Raw genomic sequence first — 21,688 nt, forward strand, 5'->3', positions numbered from 1 at the left:
AGCTTGCAGTCCTTCATTCTAACCACTACAAACCCAGGGCTCATATATATTATTAGAGTTCATCAATCTGAATTCAGCTAGAATACATTTTGAAACTGCAATTCATAATTTTATTCATTGATATCTGTGTTATAATAAAGTTATCTTCTATCTAATGTTCAGCATTTTTCAGGGCATTAATTTGTGTTGATTATATTAAATTACAATATATAAATTAGCTTGTCTTTCCACTATGACTGTTCTCCCAAGGAAATGTATAAGCTTTCTTTATGATGGATTGAAATTATCTTTTATTGCCATAAATATAGAGGACCATAGAATGCTAATTCTCAATTGTTTTTCTATTGCCTAGGACAATCATGCGGTGATCCAGGGACACCAGATAATGGTGACCGTATTATTCCAATGGATTTCCTGCTAAAAGCAAAAGTAAATTTCATGTGTAATGAAGGGTGTGTATTAAATTGGCTGCCTTAGAAAAATCGAATTATTATACAAGTAATCCTTTATTTTAGACAACAATTGAGACTGGAATTTTTTTTTGCTAAGTGATGCACTTGTAAAGCAGCAAGACTCAGACAAAAGAGTACATGACTGACAAGACACTTGTAGATGTAGCGTGGAGGGCATGCAGAGATAAGTGGTCGGCATGGCACGAACACAGTAAATAGTAAATTCATCAGGTTGAATTTAAAAAATAAATGTTCCACTTTTTCATGATTTGTTTTCCCAAGTTTTCTTTGCTATGGATGAAATTTTTTATAGTGGAGTTGGACTTTTTTTTGCCACTTATAAAATGATTAGATTTCTTCTTAACAATGTAAGCAAATATGAAAAAGAAAAGAAGGAAGAATAGAATAGAATAGAAAAGAATTCTTTTTTGTCCAAGTATGATTGGACACACAAGGAATTTGTCTCTGATGCATAAGCTCTCAGTATACATAAAAGATATAATTGATAATATTGCATCTGTCTTTACACAAATGGGGGAAAAAAGTCCAACCTATCAAAAACAGCCCCACACAAAATAGTTTAGGAAGATAAGTTAAAAATGGGAAGAAAATGGTAAGTGAACACCTATCTACCCTAGAAGAGGTCAAATCACCAGGACTGGATGGATTACAGCCCAAGGTTCTGAAGGAACTGGCAGACAAGATCTCAGAACGACACATCTTTCAAAGATGGTGGAGCACTGGGAAACTGCCAGAGGACTGAAAAAGAGCTGATGTAGTTCCCATCTTCAAAAAAAATATGAAAAAATAGATCCAGACCTATCAGCCTGTCCTCAGTACTAGGGAAGATTCTAGAACACTTAGAAGCAAACAAAATAATATCCAAAAGCCAACATGGTTTTGTCAAAAACAGATCATGCCAGACTAATCTTATTGCATTATTTGACAAAGTGACAAAATTAGTGGACTAGAGGAATGCTGTCAGTATAATTTACTTGGACTTCGGGAAGGCATTTGATAAATAGACCATAACCTACTACTAGATAAAGTTGAAAAATGTGCAATACCACCAGATGGATTCAAAACTGACTGACCAACCACACTCAATATGTATTGCTCAATGGAACTGCATCTACATGGAGGGAAATATGCAGTGGAGTACCCCAAGTTTCTATTTTAGACGCAGTACTTTTCAACATCTTCATCAGGAAAGGAAAGAAGGAAAGAAAAGGGAAGGGAAGGGAGGAAAGAAACAAAGCTATAGCTCTGGAATATGGGACTGACTTTCCCAACAACATCAGCAAGCCACCATCAAATGAGCTTAAATTATTTTATAATAATTACACTAACTTTAATACTTTTGTTACAATTAAATAACCATTAAAGATTTTATTATTATATAAGCATTTATCATTTTGTTATAATTAAGTAAGCATTTATCATTTTGTTACATTAAATAAGTGCATTCCATATTAATATAGAGCCGGGGTAGCGCAGCAGGTAGAGTGCTGTACTGCAGGCCACTGAAGCTGACTGTAGATCTGAAGGTCAGCGGTTCAAATCTCATCACCGGCTCAAGGTTGACTCAGCCTTCCATCCTTCCGAGGTGGGTAAAATGAGGACCCCGATTGTGGGGGAAGTATGCTGGCTCTGTTAAAAAGTGCTATTGCTAACATGTTGTAAGCCGCCCTGAGTCTAAGGAGAAGGGCGGCATAAAAATTGAATGAATGAATGAATGAATAAATAAATAAATAAAATGGAAATTCTCTTATTATTATTTTACAAATGTATATAACTTTTTATTTAAAAAAATCATATTAGTGGTCTGTGGGATTTAAAATTATGAATTTGGTGGTCCACAGGATTTAAAATTATGACCTTAGTGATCCCTGAGGTCTAAAAGCTTGGGGCACTCTGGTTTATGCTTTAAACAATGCAGTAAATATCAATAATACATGTCTTTTTTTTTGGCTATCCATGGTATTCTCCAATATTTAACAGAGAAAGAAATTAAAATGTATTATGTTCTTTTTCTTTTCTTGAGGTATGAATTAATTGGATCACCTACAATCCAGTGCTTATCACGTTCATTTTCTAATAATACAGTTGTATGGAAACCAAAGCCTCCAATATGTTTCAGTAAGATTCTTTAAATTCTTTTGAACAGCCTGGGCCCAGGATTTGCCTGTGGTTTGCAGTGGGGGACTGAATGGGTATATGAAATGCTTCAAACAGTATGGGATCCCACTGGAGCACATCTAACTTGAGCAGCTCCTCATGTTAGTTTCAGATGCTGAAAAATTAGATTAAAGCTGATACAGAGAACTAGCTGTCATATGAGCATCCATGGCTTTTTTCCCTTTTCTGTTTGTTTTATTTTAATCTTTCTTTCTATCTATCTTTCTTTCTTTCCCTCCCTCCCTCTCTCCATCCTTGTAATTTTGAATGCCCTCCAGGAACCAGGTTAGGATTCCATGGCTTGTCTGGCCAGGAATTGAAATAAAAAGTTAGGTATCATGTGCTATATTCCCATGCTGACAGATGAATTCATTCATTGGCTTTATGTAGATGTTGAACAGAAATGGGAAGAGTGGTAGGCCTTGTACTGCACAACAGGACCCTTGGACTGGATTTGTTTTACATACTAATATCAACTGGATCAAATTCCAAAGGAAGGAGAACAATTGTAATAGTGTCCCCCCTCTCAACATTTTAAGATAGTCCACAAGTATGCCATAGTTAATGGTAGCAAATGCCATGGAAAAATCAAACAGGACCAGGAAAATTGCATTATTTTTAATCCTGATCCTGTGAAGGATGATTTTGAAGTGCAATCAATATCAGGTTACTATTGCATTCAGATCGAAAACTCAACTGAAATTATCATTTCATAGCTCTATAGAGCTACTATATACAATCTCCGCTGCCTTCTCCAAAGATGGAAACTACTGAATCCAGTGATATTTTTTTTTGAAGAAGCAGGCACAATTCTTCACTCAATAAGGAATTAACCATCATTTGGATTCTGATATTGATTACCTCCTAGAAGGCTTAACCAAGAGGAGCCTAGATCTAATTCAAAAGTGGTAAAAATAATACCCCCAAGGACAGCAAGTTTGGAGCTAACCTAATCTCAGGTAGAATGATATTCCATAGGCGGGTGCCACAGCAGAAAACGCCATCTTCCTGAGTCCATCAGCCAACATACCTTAGCCAATGCCAGATCTGGGATGGATGGAAATAATTGGGGAAACCCCATTAAGGGTTTGAAATGTCCCTGAAAGCATGCTGGAAGTCAATGCAGCATGTAGAACAGTAATATATGTGCCATAAAACCAATGATATTAACTTGACACTCCCCTGCATTCTCCAGTAGCTGAAGCCTCCATATGCCATTGAAAGACATTGCAGCAGGTCACAAGGGCATGAGTGATTGCAAGCAGGTTTCCCTGACCCAGGGTCACAATTGATGCACAGCCCAAAACTGTGCAAAAACCTTGAGCAAGAGAAGCAAGTACAGGAGAGTCCTTCAGGTTGCATACCAGGCCTCTCTAGGGAAGTGCCACCCATCTACAACCAAAGTTGGAAGCTCCTGGAACAAGGAAGCCGCAAAACCCCAAACCATTTGCTTTTGCTCAAGCTGAGCAGACGCCTGTTGGGCTCCCTTCAGGCCTCCATAACTTCCACACATTGAGAGGGCCTCCACAGCAACACTAAGGTAGCTAGGGTGACGTTACTATAATTCATCCCAGACTCTTGGGTGACTAGAGGGAACACAGGCTAGACTCTTATGTCCTCCCCCTCATATCAACATCAACTATAATTGTCCTTATAGGAAGGAGAATCAGGACAACACTATGGCACCCACACCCAAGTCCTAGAGCCACCCCAGAAGGTAACATGATTGAGGGTATCAAAGCTGCCGAGAGATTTAAGAACAAGGATGGACGCATCACTTCCATCTTGCTCTCATTAGACATCATCCAAGAGTGTAAACAATGCCGTCTCATTGCCAAATCAGTTCTGAATCCTCATTGGAAAGGCTCCAGACAATTTGATTTTTCCCAGGGCCCTCTAAATCTTTAGAACAACCGCCCTCTCTACAATTCTTCCTAAAAATTGAAGGTTGGCAACTGGATGGAAATTATTAAGTACAGTGAGACCTTACTAATGGCCCTTTGTGAGAGGTGAACCAAGAGATGGCAGGAACACCCCCTTTCTCAAAAGGAATTCACCATTATCAGAACCCAACCAAAGGTTGCTTGACCAGCCAGGAGAGGCACTGATCTAATACAAAGATGGCCAAGCTAACAGCTTGAAAGATCCTATCTAATTCCTCAGGCCTATCTATCAAATTCCCCTCCCCCAAATAATCAGGTCAGTCCTGACTGGTAGCCATTATAAGATCCATATCCAACTGGATGGATGGATGGACAGAGGGAGGGAGGGAGAGAGAGAGGGAATCGTTTCCTGTCCTAATAATAATAATAATTTTTTACCAATCACAAAATGTTATCTGTGTTTCAGGACCCACTTGTCCTCCTCCTCCAGAAATAAAGAATGGAAATTATACTAGAGGAAAGAATGGAACTTTTCCCCTTAACTCAAATGTGACTTATATCTGTGACCTTGGCTTTTCACTTTCTGGAGATGATCTTCTGCATTGTATAACTGAAGATAATAAAACTGGGATCTGGAGAGAGTCTGTTCCTGAATGCAAAGGTAAAATACAACCTCTTTTTAAAATTATGCTTTACTTACATTTATATATTTATTATGCTTTACTTTTTAATTCAGTGATTTTTATTATTTTTAGAAAAAGATATGAATTCATATAAATATGAATTGTTAAATTTGATGTTTTGCATAATATTTAATATTTTATGCTTAGATACTTTCCCAAGTTTATAAAAAAAGAAACACGTTGAGTATGGCAGTGATACTATTCCACAGATAGCATGAGCAGGTTCCACAAAAAAACATACTTTGGAGTTTTGTTCTTTTTTCTCCATTAAGAATTTTATATTAAGTAAGAAAAATTCTTTCTCCCTTCCATATGCAATATGACACTTCTGGATTTAACAATAAACATTATATATTTTGTTGAATACAATTATATATAGGAAATATATGTACTTAACTTTAAGTGTAAGTACAAAATTAATATATTTTAAATACTTTATTTATAGAGTGTGCTGTTCTAGACCTTGAATAATTTTTTAACATTTGGCTTGACATATGTAATAGCATAATAAATATTTTTTCATCAGCCTAGTATTAACTCTACCCTTATTGGATGCTATCTGGCACTAAAGGCTTCCTTGTTGTAAAATTAAAAAAATGTTTTCAAAGGCTATCAGGTCATCGACTGGGAAAGTAAATCCAAATCCAAATTTTAAATCTTTGAGTGTCCATGGAAAGTTGCATGTCTCTTTCAGAAGTCTCCAAAGATATATGTATGGGGAATCAAAGGCATAGTTTTCGATCCTGCTAAGGTTTTTTATATATTTCCCACCTCTTTCAGAGGTGGTAGATTTCTAACAGCAGCATTGGATCTATGACAATTCCCCATAACCAACTCGCCATGGTGAACTCACTGAAGAACAACTCACCACAGCCAACTCACTGTGGGACAACAGTTGCACTGATACATATAGATATATAATGTAAAATAGAATAATTAAAGAAAGGATGCAAAAGGGAGGGACAGAATGAAATGTGAATGGCAAAAATTAAATTAAAAAAAATATTTTAATTAATTCAATAGAATTTATACAGTTGCTTGTGCCCACATGTACAGGTAGTCCTTGATTTACAATCATTGTATAATGACTGACGTTACCACAGCACTGGGGGGGGGGGGTTAAGAAGAGACTAGAAGTCAATTATCTGAAACGCCACAGGTTCTCCTGCTTGAGCAGGGTTGGACTAGAAGACCTCCAAGGTGCTTTTCAGCTCTATTCCTATTCCATGCTATTCTATAAAACATGATTTTTAAAAAAAGCATTTAATAAGAATACCACTACAACTGCAAGCATGCACCATCAGCCAGTATTTTCCCAGTTGAATACTCTCCAGCATTGTTGGTCTTCAGTTCCAGAACCTTTAGAGTTTTAAAAATTACAGAAAAAACAATTGCTACCAATCTGCCTTTCATTGGGGACCTGTATATTGCAAAAAGGAGGCTGTGAATGTGATGCTGATAGCCAGTGGAAACCGGCTGGTCCATGGTGTTCTGAGAATAAGTAATCTTTTTAAAAACTTTGTTGAACATCAGTGTTGAAAACTTTAAAGTTGAGCATCCTCTGTCTGGAAAAAACTACATAAACATTTTCCCCTCTCTTTTTGTGTAGCCCCTACCACTTCCAAACCAACCAAATACCCCACACCTGCTGTTCCTTCTACTCCCCCAATTCCCCCTAGGCCTGGCACTCCAAAAGAAGATATCACTGTAGGTGAGTCATCACATGATTGGATTGCAAATCACGGCCCTTTTCCAGGATTCAGATGATTTGTTCCTGGAGGAAAGACCCTGTAGCCGCATCTGTGTTATATTATCAGCTTTCCATCCTTTTCTTGTGCAGCTAATCTGCAGAATGGCTCACAATTATGCGGTTGTGCATACTTGAGGAATGGAACATGAGCTGAGGTCTAAGAAACAGGTGTAAATATGGACCCCCGTGGAGCACTGATTGTAAACAAATTATCCTATAGTGTGACTGACTACACTTTACTATGGTTGTAAATGAATTTTACAACTTTTAAAAGAAATGTTAGTGGTTTAGATCTTTAAGGCCCTCTTAAAGAGCAACACAGTCAGCTTTGGGTGTGATTTTAAAAGGCAGGCATCACAATAGCGACATCTTAAGACATTGTTCTTTTGGTGGGCCACAGCAGAAACTCATGGAGAAAGGTGATTCTGCAGATTTTCAAACTTTGACTAATGTAGACCAGAGGTGTCAAACTGGCGGGTCATGGGCTGGGTGTATCACATGCAGGCCAGACCCAACCCAGCTCCATGAAAGAAGAAAAATCACGAAATGTTCATGTGACAGCAACATGACGCAGCGAGTTTAACACTCGTTATGTAGACAGTCTTCTGGAATTTATTGATTCTTTGGCAAGAATTCTCTTCATATAATCTAGTGCTCGTAAACCTTTTCTTGTTCGAATGCCAAAAGGTTAGCCATAATGCCATGCGCATGCGCACACAATCCCCCTGTGTTGCCTCTCCAGCCTGTGAAAATGAATATCTAGTAGGACCATTGAATGGCCTACTGGAAGTTCATTTCCAAACTTCCAGTAAGCCCATTGGGCCCATTTTTCAACATCCACAGCCTTTGGAGGCTTTCCTGAAGCCTGGGGAGGGTGAAAATGGTCTCTCCCCAGCCTTCAGAAGGCCAAAATCAGGTGGTTTGCATGCTGGAGCTGACATACAGCAACATTTCGTGTGCTCTCAGATGTGGCTTTGCATGCCATAGGTTCACCATCACAGAGGACTAGATGCAGCCCTCACTGATCTTTCAAAACCAGGATAATACTGTGTTTTCTCAGCTTATCGTTGACCTGGAATTTTTTATATTTTACCCATTTTTACATTTCAATGATTTTATTGGGTTTTTAAAAATTAATTGTTATTATGCATGAACGAATTTAGGACAACTGCTCTTCTCTGAGATTTTTAGTCTTGACCTAATGACCTTGAAGGAGTTGTTTTGCAAGTTTCATTGTTGCAGAACTAAATCTTCCCCTTAGATAGAAGGGGCTTTTTTTCTATTTGCTGGGGTATCATACTGTAAATTCTTGAAAATATTGCCTAGTAAGTATTTTTTGCTTTTTTGCAATCATTCATCCATTTGTGAACCACTCTTGGGGAGCAGGACGTAAGCTCTTACAGCTTCAAATTCTAATCCCATCATCTTCAATTATTTCCAAAGCTTTTGCCATGACTCACGTTTCCTGGGAACCTTCATGCATCTTTTTTCAAGTGTGCATGAAACACTGGTAATCTACTGGAGCCCATGTTAAATGTTAGTTGTCATTTTGCAAACTTTTGCTTTCTCTATTAGAAGGTGATAATTATGTATCCAGTGTAACAGTTTGCGTTGCTTTCTATTTTTGTTGTTGCTGTGGTTGTTGTTCGATAGCCATTTTGGGAATCAGACATTGAGTTTCTTGCAAATTTTATGGTTATAGAGAAATTTGTCAAGTGGCATTTGTTTGTCAGCCTGGAACATCAACTGTCTTTACATACAGTATATAGAGAATCCAGCATACCAGTAAGTACAAAATATCACATCTCCAGTACTTACCCATATGCTTATCAAGGAGCATAGTTGGGCCTGGAATGTTGCAAGTATACTAGACAATAGGAAAAAAAGGTTATTGGAAGAATATCTGAAGAATAGTGAAAAGGATGCGCTGAAGCTAGTACACCATGAAGGCTTACTAAGTACTGGAGAGACCAAATTGGCTTAGAAGAAAAAACAAATGATGAATAAAAAAGAAAGAAGGCAAAGTATTACATAGCTAGTACATCAAAAATGTAGGCAAAGAAGATAATAAACAAGACATGGCAACTTATGGGCGTAGCTCCATGCTGATCCAGGTGAAGGGCCCCGCCCTCACCTGGATCTCTGCCATGCACCTGCATGTGGGAGGTCTCGCTTTCTAACCCCTACAAGGGGATAGAAATGGGCGGGACCCAAAGGCAGGTTCCCCCCAATTGCTCAGATCGAACTAAAGTCACCATGAGCCTTTGGAGAAAACCTGTCAATCATCCCCAAAGATGCCCAATGGAGAACACGCAGTTGCTAAACACCACCCAATTTCCGCCCCTAACCTGCCAACCCAAATGACCAAAGGTAAGCCAATTAGACTAATCGGGGAGCGAAGCGCCCCCTAACCATCCATCCGTCACCACAGTGTAGAATAGGCAAAAAAACGGTCGCAGAAAATACCGAGACCACCAAAAATTCCTATTCGGCCCTGTAAGGGCGACCCACAGTGGCACACTGAAAGATAGGGAGGGCGGGTGGGTGTTCGCCTGCTCGTCGTCGGGGCGAAAAGGAGGCCCCAAGCCTGCACAGCCTCTTTTATAGGGCTGGCAGGCTCCGCCCCCCGACGACGTCATTGGCCAGGGCCGATGCCCAAAGATGGCAGGATCTCGCAAAATCTTGCGAGATCCTGGCCCCAAGATGGCGGCTAGGCCGAGGGCCATGTCTCCCTGGCCCTGTGGCAAATCCGGTCCGGGGAAGATTCACCGGCCGCACATTGTACCCAAACTCTAAGCTTAATCCTGGTAATAAGTCAATAACTATCTGTAGGAGGACAAAAATGCCAGTCAAAATATCTCTCTGACTGTCATAGAGATCTTACTGCAAAGCAACATTTTGTCATTAGATATATTGCTCTTTCTTCAATCAGTTAACATTAAATAGAGTTGGTCCATTTTCTCAGTGCCTCAAAAGCACCATCTTTCTGTTTGTTTGAACTTGGACTTCTTTATTTCTGGCCTAATAAAGCTATTTGGATCTTTCTTTCTAGTTTTCATTAACCAGCATAATCATTATGTAAATATATATCAACAGCTGACATGTGACAATAACTCTTGGGATCTGAAGTCTCTCTAAGGAAGCTGTGGCAATATTTGCAGCTTTGCTTTATGTGAGTTATCTACCAAAAGTGCAGGTAGCTACAAAAATTCAGCTTTCTGCTTTCGTATAACACAATTGACGGGATCTCTTTACTGAACTTTAACCCCCAAAGTGCATCTGGAGTCTATGTACACAAAATAATTTTCTGGGTGGGTGGGTGGATTTAAGGGGGGAAATATATCTTAAACCTTTCAAGAAAGGGGGGGGGGAGTGGTTCTACACACATCTCTGAAATTATCATCAGAGTTGGGTTCCTGCCGGTTTGGACCGGTTTTATAGAAGCAGTAGTAACTTGGCGGCCTGGATTGCTGGAACTGGTAGCGACTCAGGCCTGCCATGCCCCTGAGCCATTTCTTTTGGCAGTGCTTTAGGCACCGCCATCTTGTTGTTTAGTTCTATGCATACGCAAAAGCTTTTTTTTAAAGTACTGTGCATGTACAGAGAATCATTTCCAGGAAGATAAAACATGTACTTCCATCGCAATGCAAACTAGTGGGGAGGTAAGTAGAACCCACCCTTGATTATGATATATATATCAGCTGGAGTTCTCCAAGTCAAAACATTTTTGACTCATCAAATTTACTCTAAAACTATGCCAATATGAGCTGAACATATTTAATAATGCCAACCTTTGTTGTCTTAATTCAGAGGTGAGTTAGCTGGAATTCCTAGTTTTATTTTATTTTATTGCTAGGGATTTTTGGACTTTCTTTAATTCTAGAGTTTCCCAGAAGGCCTAATTTAGAGAGTGTATTTCTGCATCTTGCTTTTCTTTGATGTTCTATACATCTCAGCTAACCTTCCTTCTGCCCTTTTGGTTCCTTTGAGGCTTTAAAAGGAGGAAATTCTATCAGGCACCTTCTTCATCAGCCATCAGGAGATCTGACTCAATGCAATTATTATTAATTGTTCCTGTTAACTTCTGCTTCAGTTGTTTATGCTTTTTCTTTTTAAACAGACAATGCATTGTCAGTAGGGGAATTTATTTAAATAATAACAGAAATAACAACATTAAGATTTGCGGAAACTTAAAAGAGAAAAAAGACCAAGTTAAACGTAGCATGGATTGATTACAAAAAGGCATTCAATTCTCTGCCACGTGACTCTATAACCAAGTGCTTAGAAATAACAGGACTCTGTAGAAATATTAGAAGCTTTGGGCAAAGATCACTGGCACAGTGGAAGACACAGTTGCAGGTGAGAGATTGGAGAAGTTCAAACCCCCTCACATTAATGACACACTGTGGAAAAACAGTAACTAAAATAGAATTGCTGCTAAACACTTACATGCTCTATAGGCAAAATATGGCAGTAGAATTTTGACCTGAAAAATATGCCACTCCCACCATCTTAAAGGGAAAAATAGTGAAAAACTGAAAGAATCAAGATGCAGTATGAAAACAACATCAAAAATCTGGATGAAGATGATGAGTACAAATACTTGGGTGTTCTTCAAAGCTGACTACATCAAGCACACTGAAGTAAAAAATAAAATAGAGATGGAAAGATCCAGAGTGAAGATTTTAAAGTCCAAATTCAATGGAAGAAATACCATCAAAACAATCAAAGCTTGGGCAATTCCAGTCATTAGATACAAAGTGGGAATAATTTATTTATTTACAGTATGTTGTCAAGTACTTATTGAATACTTGACACATAGATATAACGGTGTTAATATACATGAGATGGGTACTAATAAGAGGGAAACATTAGGACAGGGACGGTAGACCCCTAGTACACTTGTGCACGCCCCTTACTGAACTCTTAGGAATCAGGTGAGGTCAACAATGGATAGTCTAAGGATAAAGTTTTGGGGAGTGAGTTCCAGGCATTAACTACTCAGTTGCTGAAGTCATATTTTCTACAGTCAGGCAGCTGTTTACTTTGAATTTATATCTGTTGTGTGCTCGTGTATTGTGTGATTGAAGCTGAAGTAGTCATTGACAGGAAGGATGTTGAAGCAGATGATTTTATGAGCTAGGCTTAGGTTGTGTCAAAGGCATCCTAGTTCTAAGCTTTCTAAGCCTAAGATTTCAAGTCTGGTTGCGTAAGATATTCTGTTGCGAATAGTGGAGTGGAGAACTCTTCTTGTAAAGTATCTCTAGACACTTTCTAATGTCTTTATGTCTGATATATGGTGTGGGTTCCAGACAGATGAGCTATATTCAAGGATTGGCCTGCCAAGAAATTTTGTATGCTCTGGTTAGTAGTGTGATATTACTGGAGAAGAAGCTACGTAAGATTAGATTAACAACTCTTGAAGCCTTTTTTGGCAATGTTGTTTTAGTGGGCTTTGGCACTTAGGTGATTTGATATGAGTATTTCAAGGTCTTTTACAGAGTGAGGGTTGTCTGCAAGGTCTTATCTATTCAGGTTGTATTTGGTATTCTGATTCTTTTTGCCAATGTGTAGGAAAGAGCATTTTTTGGTTGAGATTTGGAGCTGCCAGATGTTTGACCATTCTGATACAAAGTCAAGGTCTTTTCGGAGGGTAGCAGTGTTAACGGTGGTGAGGAAGAGTTTTACATCATCAGCGAAAAGAACACAGTTGCGTGTAATATGATCGCAAAGGTCATTTAAAGAGAATATAAAGAGTGTTGGTCCTAGTATACTGCCTTGGGGTAAACCGCTGTTAGCAGGAACAGGATTAGATATGGCACTCCCTGTTTGACCACTTGTTGTCTGTTTGATAGGAACACAGTTATCCAGTCATGTAGGGCTCCAGAGAATGCCATAGGATTTCAGTTTTAAAAGTAGTTTGTCATGAACCACTGAGTCAAAGAATTTACAAAAGTCTTTGTAAATTGCATCTATTGATTTGCTCTGATTGAGATATGTAGTCCATATGTAGTTCATATACCCACTGCCACTGCCTCTACTGGCCCACCCAGCCTTGGGTTTTGTGTTGAATTAATGTTTTCATTGCTTAATTCTGACTAAGCTAGATGCTGTTAATATACTGACTGAGTTTACTCTTTCAGAATTTTACTTATAACATATGTTAGCATATACATTGCTCAAAAAAATAAAGGGAACACTCAATTCAATTCAATTCAATTCAATTTATTAGATTTGTATGCCGCCCCTCTCCAAAGTCTCGGGGCGGCTCACTCAACACATCCCAGATTTGAATGAATGAAATATTCTAATTGAATACTTTGCTCTGTATCAAGTTGAATGTGCTGAAATCACACAAAAATCATCAATGGAAATCAAATTTATCAACCAATGGAGGCCTAAACTTGGAGTCACACACAAAATTAAAGTGGAAAAACGTACTACAGGCTGATCCAACTTTGATACATGTCCTTAAAACAACTCAATATGAGGCTCAGTATTGTGTGTGGCCTCCACATGCCTGTATAACCTCCCTACAATGCCTGGGCATGCTCCTGATGAGGTTGCGGATGGTCTCCTGAGGGATCTCCTCCCAGACCTGGACTGAAGCATCCGCCAACTCCTGGACAGTCTGTAGTGCAATGTGACGTTGGTGGATGGAGCGAGACCTGATGTCTCAAATGTGTTCAATTGGATTCAAGTCTGGGGAACGGGCGGGCCAGTCCGTAGCTTCAGTGCCTTCATCTTGCAGGAATTGCTGAAACACTCCAGCCACATGAGGTCTGGCATTGTCCTGCATTAGGAGGAACCCAAGGCCAACCGCACCAGCACATGATCTCACAAGGGGTCTGAGGATCTCATCTCGGTAACTAATGGCAGTCAGGCTACCTCTGATGAGCACATGGAGGGCTGTGCAACCTTCCAAAGAAATGCCACCCCACACTATTACTGACCCACTGCCAAACCGGTCATGCTGAAGGATGTTGCAGGCAGCAGATTGCTCTCCAAAGCGTCTCCAGACTCTGTCACTTCTGTCACATGTTCTCAGTGTGAACCTGCTTTCATCTGTGAAGAGCACAGGGTGCCAGTGACGAATTTGCCAATCCTGGTGTTCAATGTGGCAAATGCCAAGTGTCCTGCATTGTGTTGGGCTGTAAGCACAACCTCCATCTGTGGACGTTGGGCCCTCATACCATCCGTTTGTGCAGATACGTGCACTTTCGTGGCCTGCTGGAGGTCATTTTGCAGGGCTCTAGCAGTGCTCCTCCTGTTCCTCCTTGCACAAAGGTGGAGGTAGCGGTCCTGCTGCTGGATTGTTGCCCTCCTACAGCCCCCTCCACGTCTCTTGCTGTACTGGCCTGTCTCCTGGTAGCGCCTCCAGCCTCTAGACACTACGCTAACAGACACAGCAAACTTTCTTGCCACAGCTCGCATTGATATGCCACCCTGGATGAGCTGCACTATCTGAGCCACTTGTGTGGGTTGTAGAGTCCGTCTCATGCCAGCACGAGTGTGATAGATAAACAATTTAACTGAAAAAAGCTGAATATATAGCATAGTACAGTACAGTACAATACAGTACAGTACAGTATAGTATTAGTATGGTACTGTACTAATGGTACGGTATGGTATGTTCTTGTATAATACGTGCATTGAGGAACCATTATTCCCAGACAAGTCTTTCATCCTGTTAAATGTTATGCATGACATTGCCTAAAAAGTCCAGAGTAGTGTTTAAGCCTTTTTTTTTCCCCTTATAGCAACTGTGCCCCCAGTTACAACTGAAACAGTTCTCAAGGATGTACCAGGTAAAACCCCAAAATATAAATGATGAAAAGTAATTATTTAGACTACCTTTTGACTCTCTATAAGAGGTCACCTTTGGCTTTTTGTTCTGAAATAGTTTTCTTTAAATTCTCTGAAATATGAGAGATAAAAGAGAGGGAGGGAATATTATGAATTATTCAGGAATCCCTTGTTAAATCTTTCTGGCTACTTTCATACAAATGTATTTCAAAATTTCTTGTATAATCCTATATTTTAAAATACAGTACTGAAATATTTTTGGAATCACTGTTAAAGATAATAAATTGACAAATTAAACAATTTAGTCACCTTCAAAGGAATTTGAATACAATGGTACCTCTATGTATGAATTTAATTCGTTCTATGACCAGGTTCTTAAGAAGAAAAGTTTGTAAGAAGAAGCATTTTTTTCCCCATAGGAATCAATGTAAAAGCAAATAATGTGTGTGATTGAGGAAACCACAGAGAGGATAAAGGTCCTGTTTCCTCCCAGAAGATTCCTAGAGAGACCCCATGGAGGCTTCTCCTCGCCTTTTCTATCCCTGTTTCCTCCCAGGAGATTCCTAGAGAGGCTCCATGTGGAGTCTTCTCCCTGCCTTTTCCGGTTACAATTTTGGAGGCTCGGGTTTGTAAGTGGAAAATGGTTCTTGAGAAAAATAAAAAAATCTTGAACACCCGGTTCTTATCTACAAAAGTTCGGAAGTAGAAGCATTTGTAGGTAGAGGTACCACTGTAATTCAGTAATTCAAATTCAAGTACCTTCATTTAGAACGTCAATATTTTTCCCCTTTTTTAGTTTTCTGTACATGGGTGTGTGTGTGTGTGTGTGTGTGTGTGTGTGCAAAACTAAAAAAAGTGGGAAAGATGTTTAGGTATTGATGAATGAAAGTATGGACAAGAGAAGATATGGCAAGTAGTGAATTATATTGGCAGAATTAACCTTAATCATTTTAGCTATCTCATATTTCATATTTTTTATTTATTTGGTTTATACTTTTTACATGCTTTGAGTAATTTTGTTTACCCAAAAAGGGAATAAAAAAACAGACCCATGCCACTACAGACCCATCAGTCTGACTTCTATACATGGAAAAATACTGGAAAAAAATAATCAAAAAACAGCTTTGCCACTACCTAGAAACAAACCAACCAACAGCCAACATGGGTTTGTCAGGAACAAATCATGCCAAACCAATCTCATATCATTTTTTTCAACACGGTAACCAAATCAGTAAACCAACATAACACAGTAGATCTAATATACTTGGACTTCAGTAAAGCATTTGATGAAGTAGATCACAATCTCCTACTCCACAAATTAGAAAAAACATGTAGATGGATAAACGAACCGCACCCAACGATGGATGACGAACCGCACCCAACGAGTTGTCCTCAATGGCTCCAAGTCCACATGGAAGGAAGTAGGCAGCAGGGTACCACATGGTTCAGTCCTGGACCCAGTGCTCTACAACATTTTAATGATCTATACAAAAGAATAGAGGGAGAACTAATTAAATTTGCAGATGACACCAAGCTGGCGGGGTAGCCAACACCCCAGAGGACAGGCTCAAAATACAGAAAGATCTCAATAGATTAACATTGTGGGCCCAAACTAACAAAATAACGTTCAAAGTCGAGAAAAGAAAAGTCCTACACCTAGGCAAGAAAAACCCAAGACACATATACAAACTGGGAAGAACCACACTTAGCAGTAGTGATTGTGAAAGAGATCTCGGAGTCTTGGTAGATAACAAACTAAATATGACCAGCAAAGCGGCTACAGAAGCCAACACAATCTTAAACTGCATCAACAGAAGGATATAATCCAAGACTAGAGAAGTATTAATACCACTATATAATGCCCTACTCAGACTACACCTGGAGGACTGCACTCAAGTCTGCTCACCTCACTACAAAAGGGACATGGAAACTCTGGAAAAGATACCAAACAGAGCAACCAAAATGATAAAGGTACTAGAAACCAAGACATACAAAGAGAGGTTACTGGAACTGAGCATGGATAGTCTAGTGAAAAAGAGGGCCAGAGGTGACATTATAGCAATATATACAGAGGAGGGAGTCATACTATTTTCCAGGGCACCAACAGGCTAGACCAGGAGCAACAGGTGGAAACTGACCAAGGAGAGATTCAACCTGGAAATAAGGAAGAACTTTCTGAGGGGGAGGGCAATCAACCAATGGAACAGTCTGCCAGTGGAGGTTGTGAATGCCCCAACATTAGACATATTCAAGAGGGGATTGGATTTCCATCTTACTGGGGTGGTGTAGGATTCCTGCCTGAGCAGAGGGTTGGACGAGATCAGGGGTAGGCAAAGTTGGCTCTTCTATGACATGTGGACTTCAACTCCCAGAATTCCTGAGCTACCACGATTGGCTCAAGAATTCTGGGAGTTGAAGTCCACAAGTCATAGAAGAGCCAACTTTGCCTATCCCTGGACTAGATGACCTGCAAGATCCCTTTTAACTCAGATAAATAAATAAATGATAGATTTAGTATGCATGCATGTTAAAACACCATGAAACTAAAATGTTTTCTTTCATTTACTAAATATGTTCAAGCTTTTGATCATGTTTCTTGTGTGGATTCTCTTCTCTTTTAGAATCTAGCAAAGCTATTGGAATTGCTGTTGGTAAGTACTTACAGATTGAACTACTGTGGTTGCATTTAATGTTTGACAGAAATGAACACAGACTATTTAATGCACAATTTCCCCTCCCCCTTTTGTCTTTAGACGGGGCTGTGACTCCCATCCCTTTTTATAACGCAAGATCTTTTTCAGCCCTCACAATTTTTCCCATGCTTTGGCTATTTTTAAATATTATTATTATTATTATTATTATTATTATTATTATTTATTAAATTTGTATGCCGCCCCTCTCCGCAGACTCGGGGCGGCTCACAACAGTAACAGAAAACAATATATAATACAAATTCAATAATTAGAAAGCTAAATATTTTGTTTCCTGTGTTTGTTTGTTTGATAGTTTGTTAGTTAAACTCATGGGAGAATATTTCAACTTGAGATATTATTTTGGTTACACGGTGAGGGTTTTTATTCTTTATGTCAGGGTCATTTTCACAACTGGAATCCCTTAGACAGAAAAAAAAATGTGGTTGTTCCAGAAAACGGTCATTCCAAGAGGACAACTGTATTTCTCATCCTTCCCTACCCCCTCCAAAAATGGAACAACTATAGGTTCCTAGTAAGCTTATTATTCAAGGTATCTGTTTTCAGACTGCATATTCTCAAGGATCACAGGGGACAGCAAATATTAAAATAGCAAAATTTATATTTTTAAAATTCCATAAAAATATAGCAAATAGTAGCACGGAACAAAAGTATACCCTTTACATATATTCATGTATATGCGCGTGCACACGCACACACACACATACACACACACACACACCTGCATGCAGTAATTAACCAATTCCCAAAGTCCTTCTGAAAAATCAGTTTTTACTATTTTTGAAAGTGTTAGGTTGCAAACCATTCTTGATTGGGGATGGGCAGAAACAGTTTGGGGAAAGTGCAATGAGTAGGAGCAATAAAAGAAAAGTAATTTGTCAGCTACCCAGCCCCATGCCATAGAGCAGAGGTCTTCAAACTTGGCAACTTTAAGACTTATGGACTTCAACTCCCAGGATTCTGGGAGTTGAAAGTCCACAAATCTTAAAGTTGCCAAGTTTGAGGACCCCTGCCCCAGAGGGTCTTAAAGAACCAGAACTTTTAATTACGCAAGGAAACACTTTGGTAACCAGCACAAAATTATTGTAATCAAGAGAGACAAGATCATAAGCAATAATCTGCAGATTATCCTGTTCTAGGTAATTTTTAGGTATAATTTTTGGGGGTTTTTGCCATTTATCACTATTCATTATTATTGCATTTGACTTTTTTTTCTATGAAGATTCAATATCGAATGTTGAACCTCAGATTCTATTCAGAACATGTACAAGCATAAAGCTGCAGCTATGTAGAATTCAGGAATGCTCAGCAGAATCTGAAGCTTCCATTTTGCAGTCACATGATCCCAGATTTAAAAAATGTAGACTTTAATTAATCTCATGTGGATGCTGCAAATGTGTTTCTGTGCATTCCAAAGCATCTTTTTAAAGCCATTCAAATCCCATTTTTCCTGCAGTCAGATGTTTTTGCATACATAAGGGAGTGTACCAATTGTCAGTCTCCATAGGCCAATCAGAGTATATTTCATTTATTTATTTTCAAAGAAAATTATGCTAGGTGTTTAAAGGTAATGCAACAAATAAGGAAATGTTGAAAAAAAATGGTCACTAATTCAAATAAGGTAGGTATTGTAATTTCTGTACAAAATTGTCTGTGGGTCCTGACCTTTAGTATCCGCTGTATATACAATGAGTTTGTATGTGATGATTTGTATAATTTTGAATTTGAAGCTATCACATTTTTTTCCTTCAAGGAGCTGTCATTTCCATTATAGTTCTGGCTGCTTTAATTTTTGCAGCTGTGAAATGGTCCCATCGTAAGGGGTGATATGCTGTCTCTGATTCTTTCTAGCTTCTTCGTAGCTGCATGAGCAGCCATCTCTAACTTGCCAGTGCCATCTTTACAGCCTACAATTTTCTTATAAATGTGCTTTGTTTCCAGAAGTAACTTCTGTGCTGTGTGCTTGAACAATTGCAAAGATCTGCAGCAAAGGAGGAAGAAGAACAAAACATTAGAGTTTGTCTAGAATGGCTAATCTGAATTTAATCACATCTCCAGCACCAATGTTCTGGAAAATATTTGTTTAATTGCAGGCTTAGTAATGTTTGTTGAAAAAAGTAAGATTATTCATATTGCCCTGATCTCTGCTGATATCAGAGATTTTTTGTCTCTGACTTCCTGGTACTCTGATGAAATGGAATCATTGGAATGGTTCTAAGTGAAATTTGTATTGTTCTTTTGGAACAGCTGTTAGTCGACTTGCAATTTTGGTATCTTTCTAGACAGATTACAATGGAAATCCTGTCTTGTATGTTGCTTGCTTTCTGTCTCTATGCAGGAGTATTGTTTTTGATACAGCATTATTAACTGTATTTTCATATCATCCATATATAGTTTCAAAATGTTATAAGCACTAATTTAGATTTGTTCAGAAATTGATTTTCAAATCAGTTTTCTTAACCACAGGTACTTTGAGCAGTAATGCTTTAATCACTCATTACATGTGCTTATTTTTACTTTTAAATGTATATAGATGTAATGTTTTACTAAAATTTGTTGCAAAAATCAAAACCAGAAGCACCCACAGATGACTGATTCAGCTGGATTCATAAACCTCTTTATAAACATAGTCACAGATGAATTTACAATGCCATTAGCAGAGTTCTTCGAGCAGTTACAGACAGCAGAGAATAGTTAGCTTCATTTCATCAGGATTCAGAGAAAGAGAGAGAGAGAGAAGAGAGAGAGTGAGTGCAGATTGGACCTGGAGCCACACCCAGCCTTAAGCTTAAATTCCAGTTTCGATTCTTTGCACAGACTCAGATGTGGTTAGCTGTCATTGGCTGACTCTGGCTATGCCTATTCATTGGCTAACTTTGTTACCATGACACTCCCAATTCATGAATATCTTAACATGTTTTGATAGAGTATTTATTATAGATGTTTTTGAGAGTCTTAGTAGACTTAACACCTTTGCAATCTGTAGGAAGCTGTAATGGGATGCTTTGCAAAAAAAATATCTTTATTTATTTATTTTTGTCAATCATGAATAAGATAAGAGATATAAGTATAAACTTGTTTATGAATACATGAAATGGATACAAATAAATGGGGACATTAAGACAGGGATGATAGGCATGATGGTGCATTTATGCATGCCTCTTACAGACCCTCTTAGGAATGGGGTGAAGTCAACAGTAGCAGTCTAAGATTAAAGTTGTAGGGGTTTGGGGAAGAAACCACAGTCAGGCAGTGCATTCCAGGCATTGACCACTCTGTTGCTTTCTGTGAACTTTTATTATTTTTATTATTAATTTATTATTGAATTATTGTGGACTTTCTATTTTCTAGCATTTATGAAATACTGTCTTATTGCTTATTAGTAATTCCTGGATCTTTCCTTTTTGAATCTGTTCATTTTTCTAATTTCTAATTTAAAGATATCTGTCTTCCCTTCTATGTCATTTGTATGTCAAATATTTGTATGTCAAATATTCTCTTTGTATTAATGTAAAATGCTTTAGTTTCCACAGGTGGATTTTACTAATTAAGATACATTTTCTTTTATTGCACAGGATTAAGTGTGTATCTGTGTGAGTTGCTTTTTTTGCTTTTTAACAGGATTGAAGAAAATAATTTTTGAAAACTTTGAAAACTGTAAATATAAATTTGTACTTTTTTATACAGGAAAGCTAACACTTATCCTGGCTCTACTGATAATTATCATGTAGTTGCAGAGAAAGATGTGGCTTTGCAAGAAAAATTAAAAGACTGATCTGAGTCCATTGAACTTCTGAAATAAAGCATCAATAACCTTCACTTGACAACTGAAGATAGGAAATCACTGAAGATCTGAGTTCAAAGTTCATAGTTTTACAGTTTGACCATTGGACGAGGCAGTTTACACATTAAACAACATGAACTACAAGACTACATAGGCTGCGTCTACATTTTAATACTTTGTACTTAAATCCTTTCAGAGTATCTCTTAGTGTGTCTGCTTCTTATCACTCAGCTACAGAATTTGAGGGACCTATCACATTTCTGCTTCAAGGATAATGCATTATTATGCTGCTATCAAGATATGATATTTATTTTATTTATTTATTTATTCATTTGTCCAATACACAAATACATAGGAAGAAAAATAGACATGTGGTAATATATATAAGGGTAAAAGTGAACTTAGAGGAGAGAATATATGAAAGGAAGAGAATATATATGA

At 38.4% G+C, this 21,688-nt stretch overlaps 1 protein-coding gene across 10 annotated transcripts in view; it reads left to right on the forward strand.

The window, feature by feature from the left end:
* LOC139164020 (complement decay-accelerating factor, GPI-anchored-like) overlaps window positions 1-21,445 on the forward strand; it is a 44,012-nt gene extending 22,567 nt beyond the window's left edge. For 3 of the 10 annotated variants that reach the window (XM_070745583.1, XM_070745576.1, XM_070745578.1), the window contains 8 exons: window positions 353-452; window positions 2,497-2,591; window positions 4,980-5,174; window positions 6,806-6,907; window positions 14,707-14,754; window positions 17,374-17,403; window positions 19,217-19,286; window positions 21,151-21,445. In XM_070745583.1, the coding sequence (XP_070601684.1) occupies window positions 353-452; window positions 2,497-2,591; window positions 4,980-5,174; window positions 6,806-6,907; window positions 14,707-14,754; window positions 17,374-17,403; window positions 19,217-19,286; window positions 21,151-21,238 (728 nt within the window). In that variant the 3' untranslated portion in view covers window positions 21,239-21,445. The remainder of the gene's footprint in view (window positions 1-352; window positions 453-2,496; window positions 2,592-4,979; window positions 5,175-6,805; window positions 6,908-14,706; window positions 14,755-17,373; window positions 17,404-19,216; window positions 19,287-21,150) is intronic. The other 7 variants (XM_070745580.1, XM_070745577.1, XM_070745579.1 and 4 more) reach the window with 7 other exon arrangements.
* The last annotated feature ends 243 nt before the right edge of the window (window positions 21,446-21,688 follow it).

The sequence above is a fragment of the Erythrolamprus reginae genome, chromosome 3 (assembly GCF_031021105.1).
Source record: "Erythrolamprus reginae isolate rEryReg1 chromosome 3, rEryReg1.hap1, whole genome shotgun sequence".
Classification (NCBI taxonomy): domain Eukaryota; kingdom Metazoa; phylum Chordata; class Lepidosauria; order Squamata; family Dipsadidae; genus Erythrolamprus; species Erythrolamprus reginae.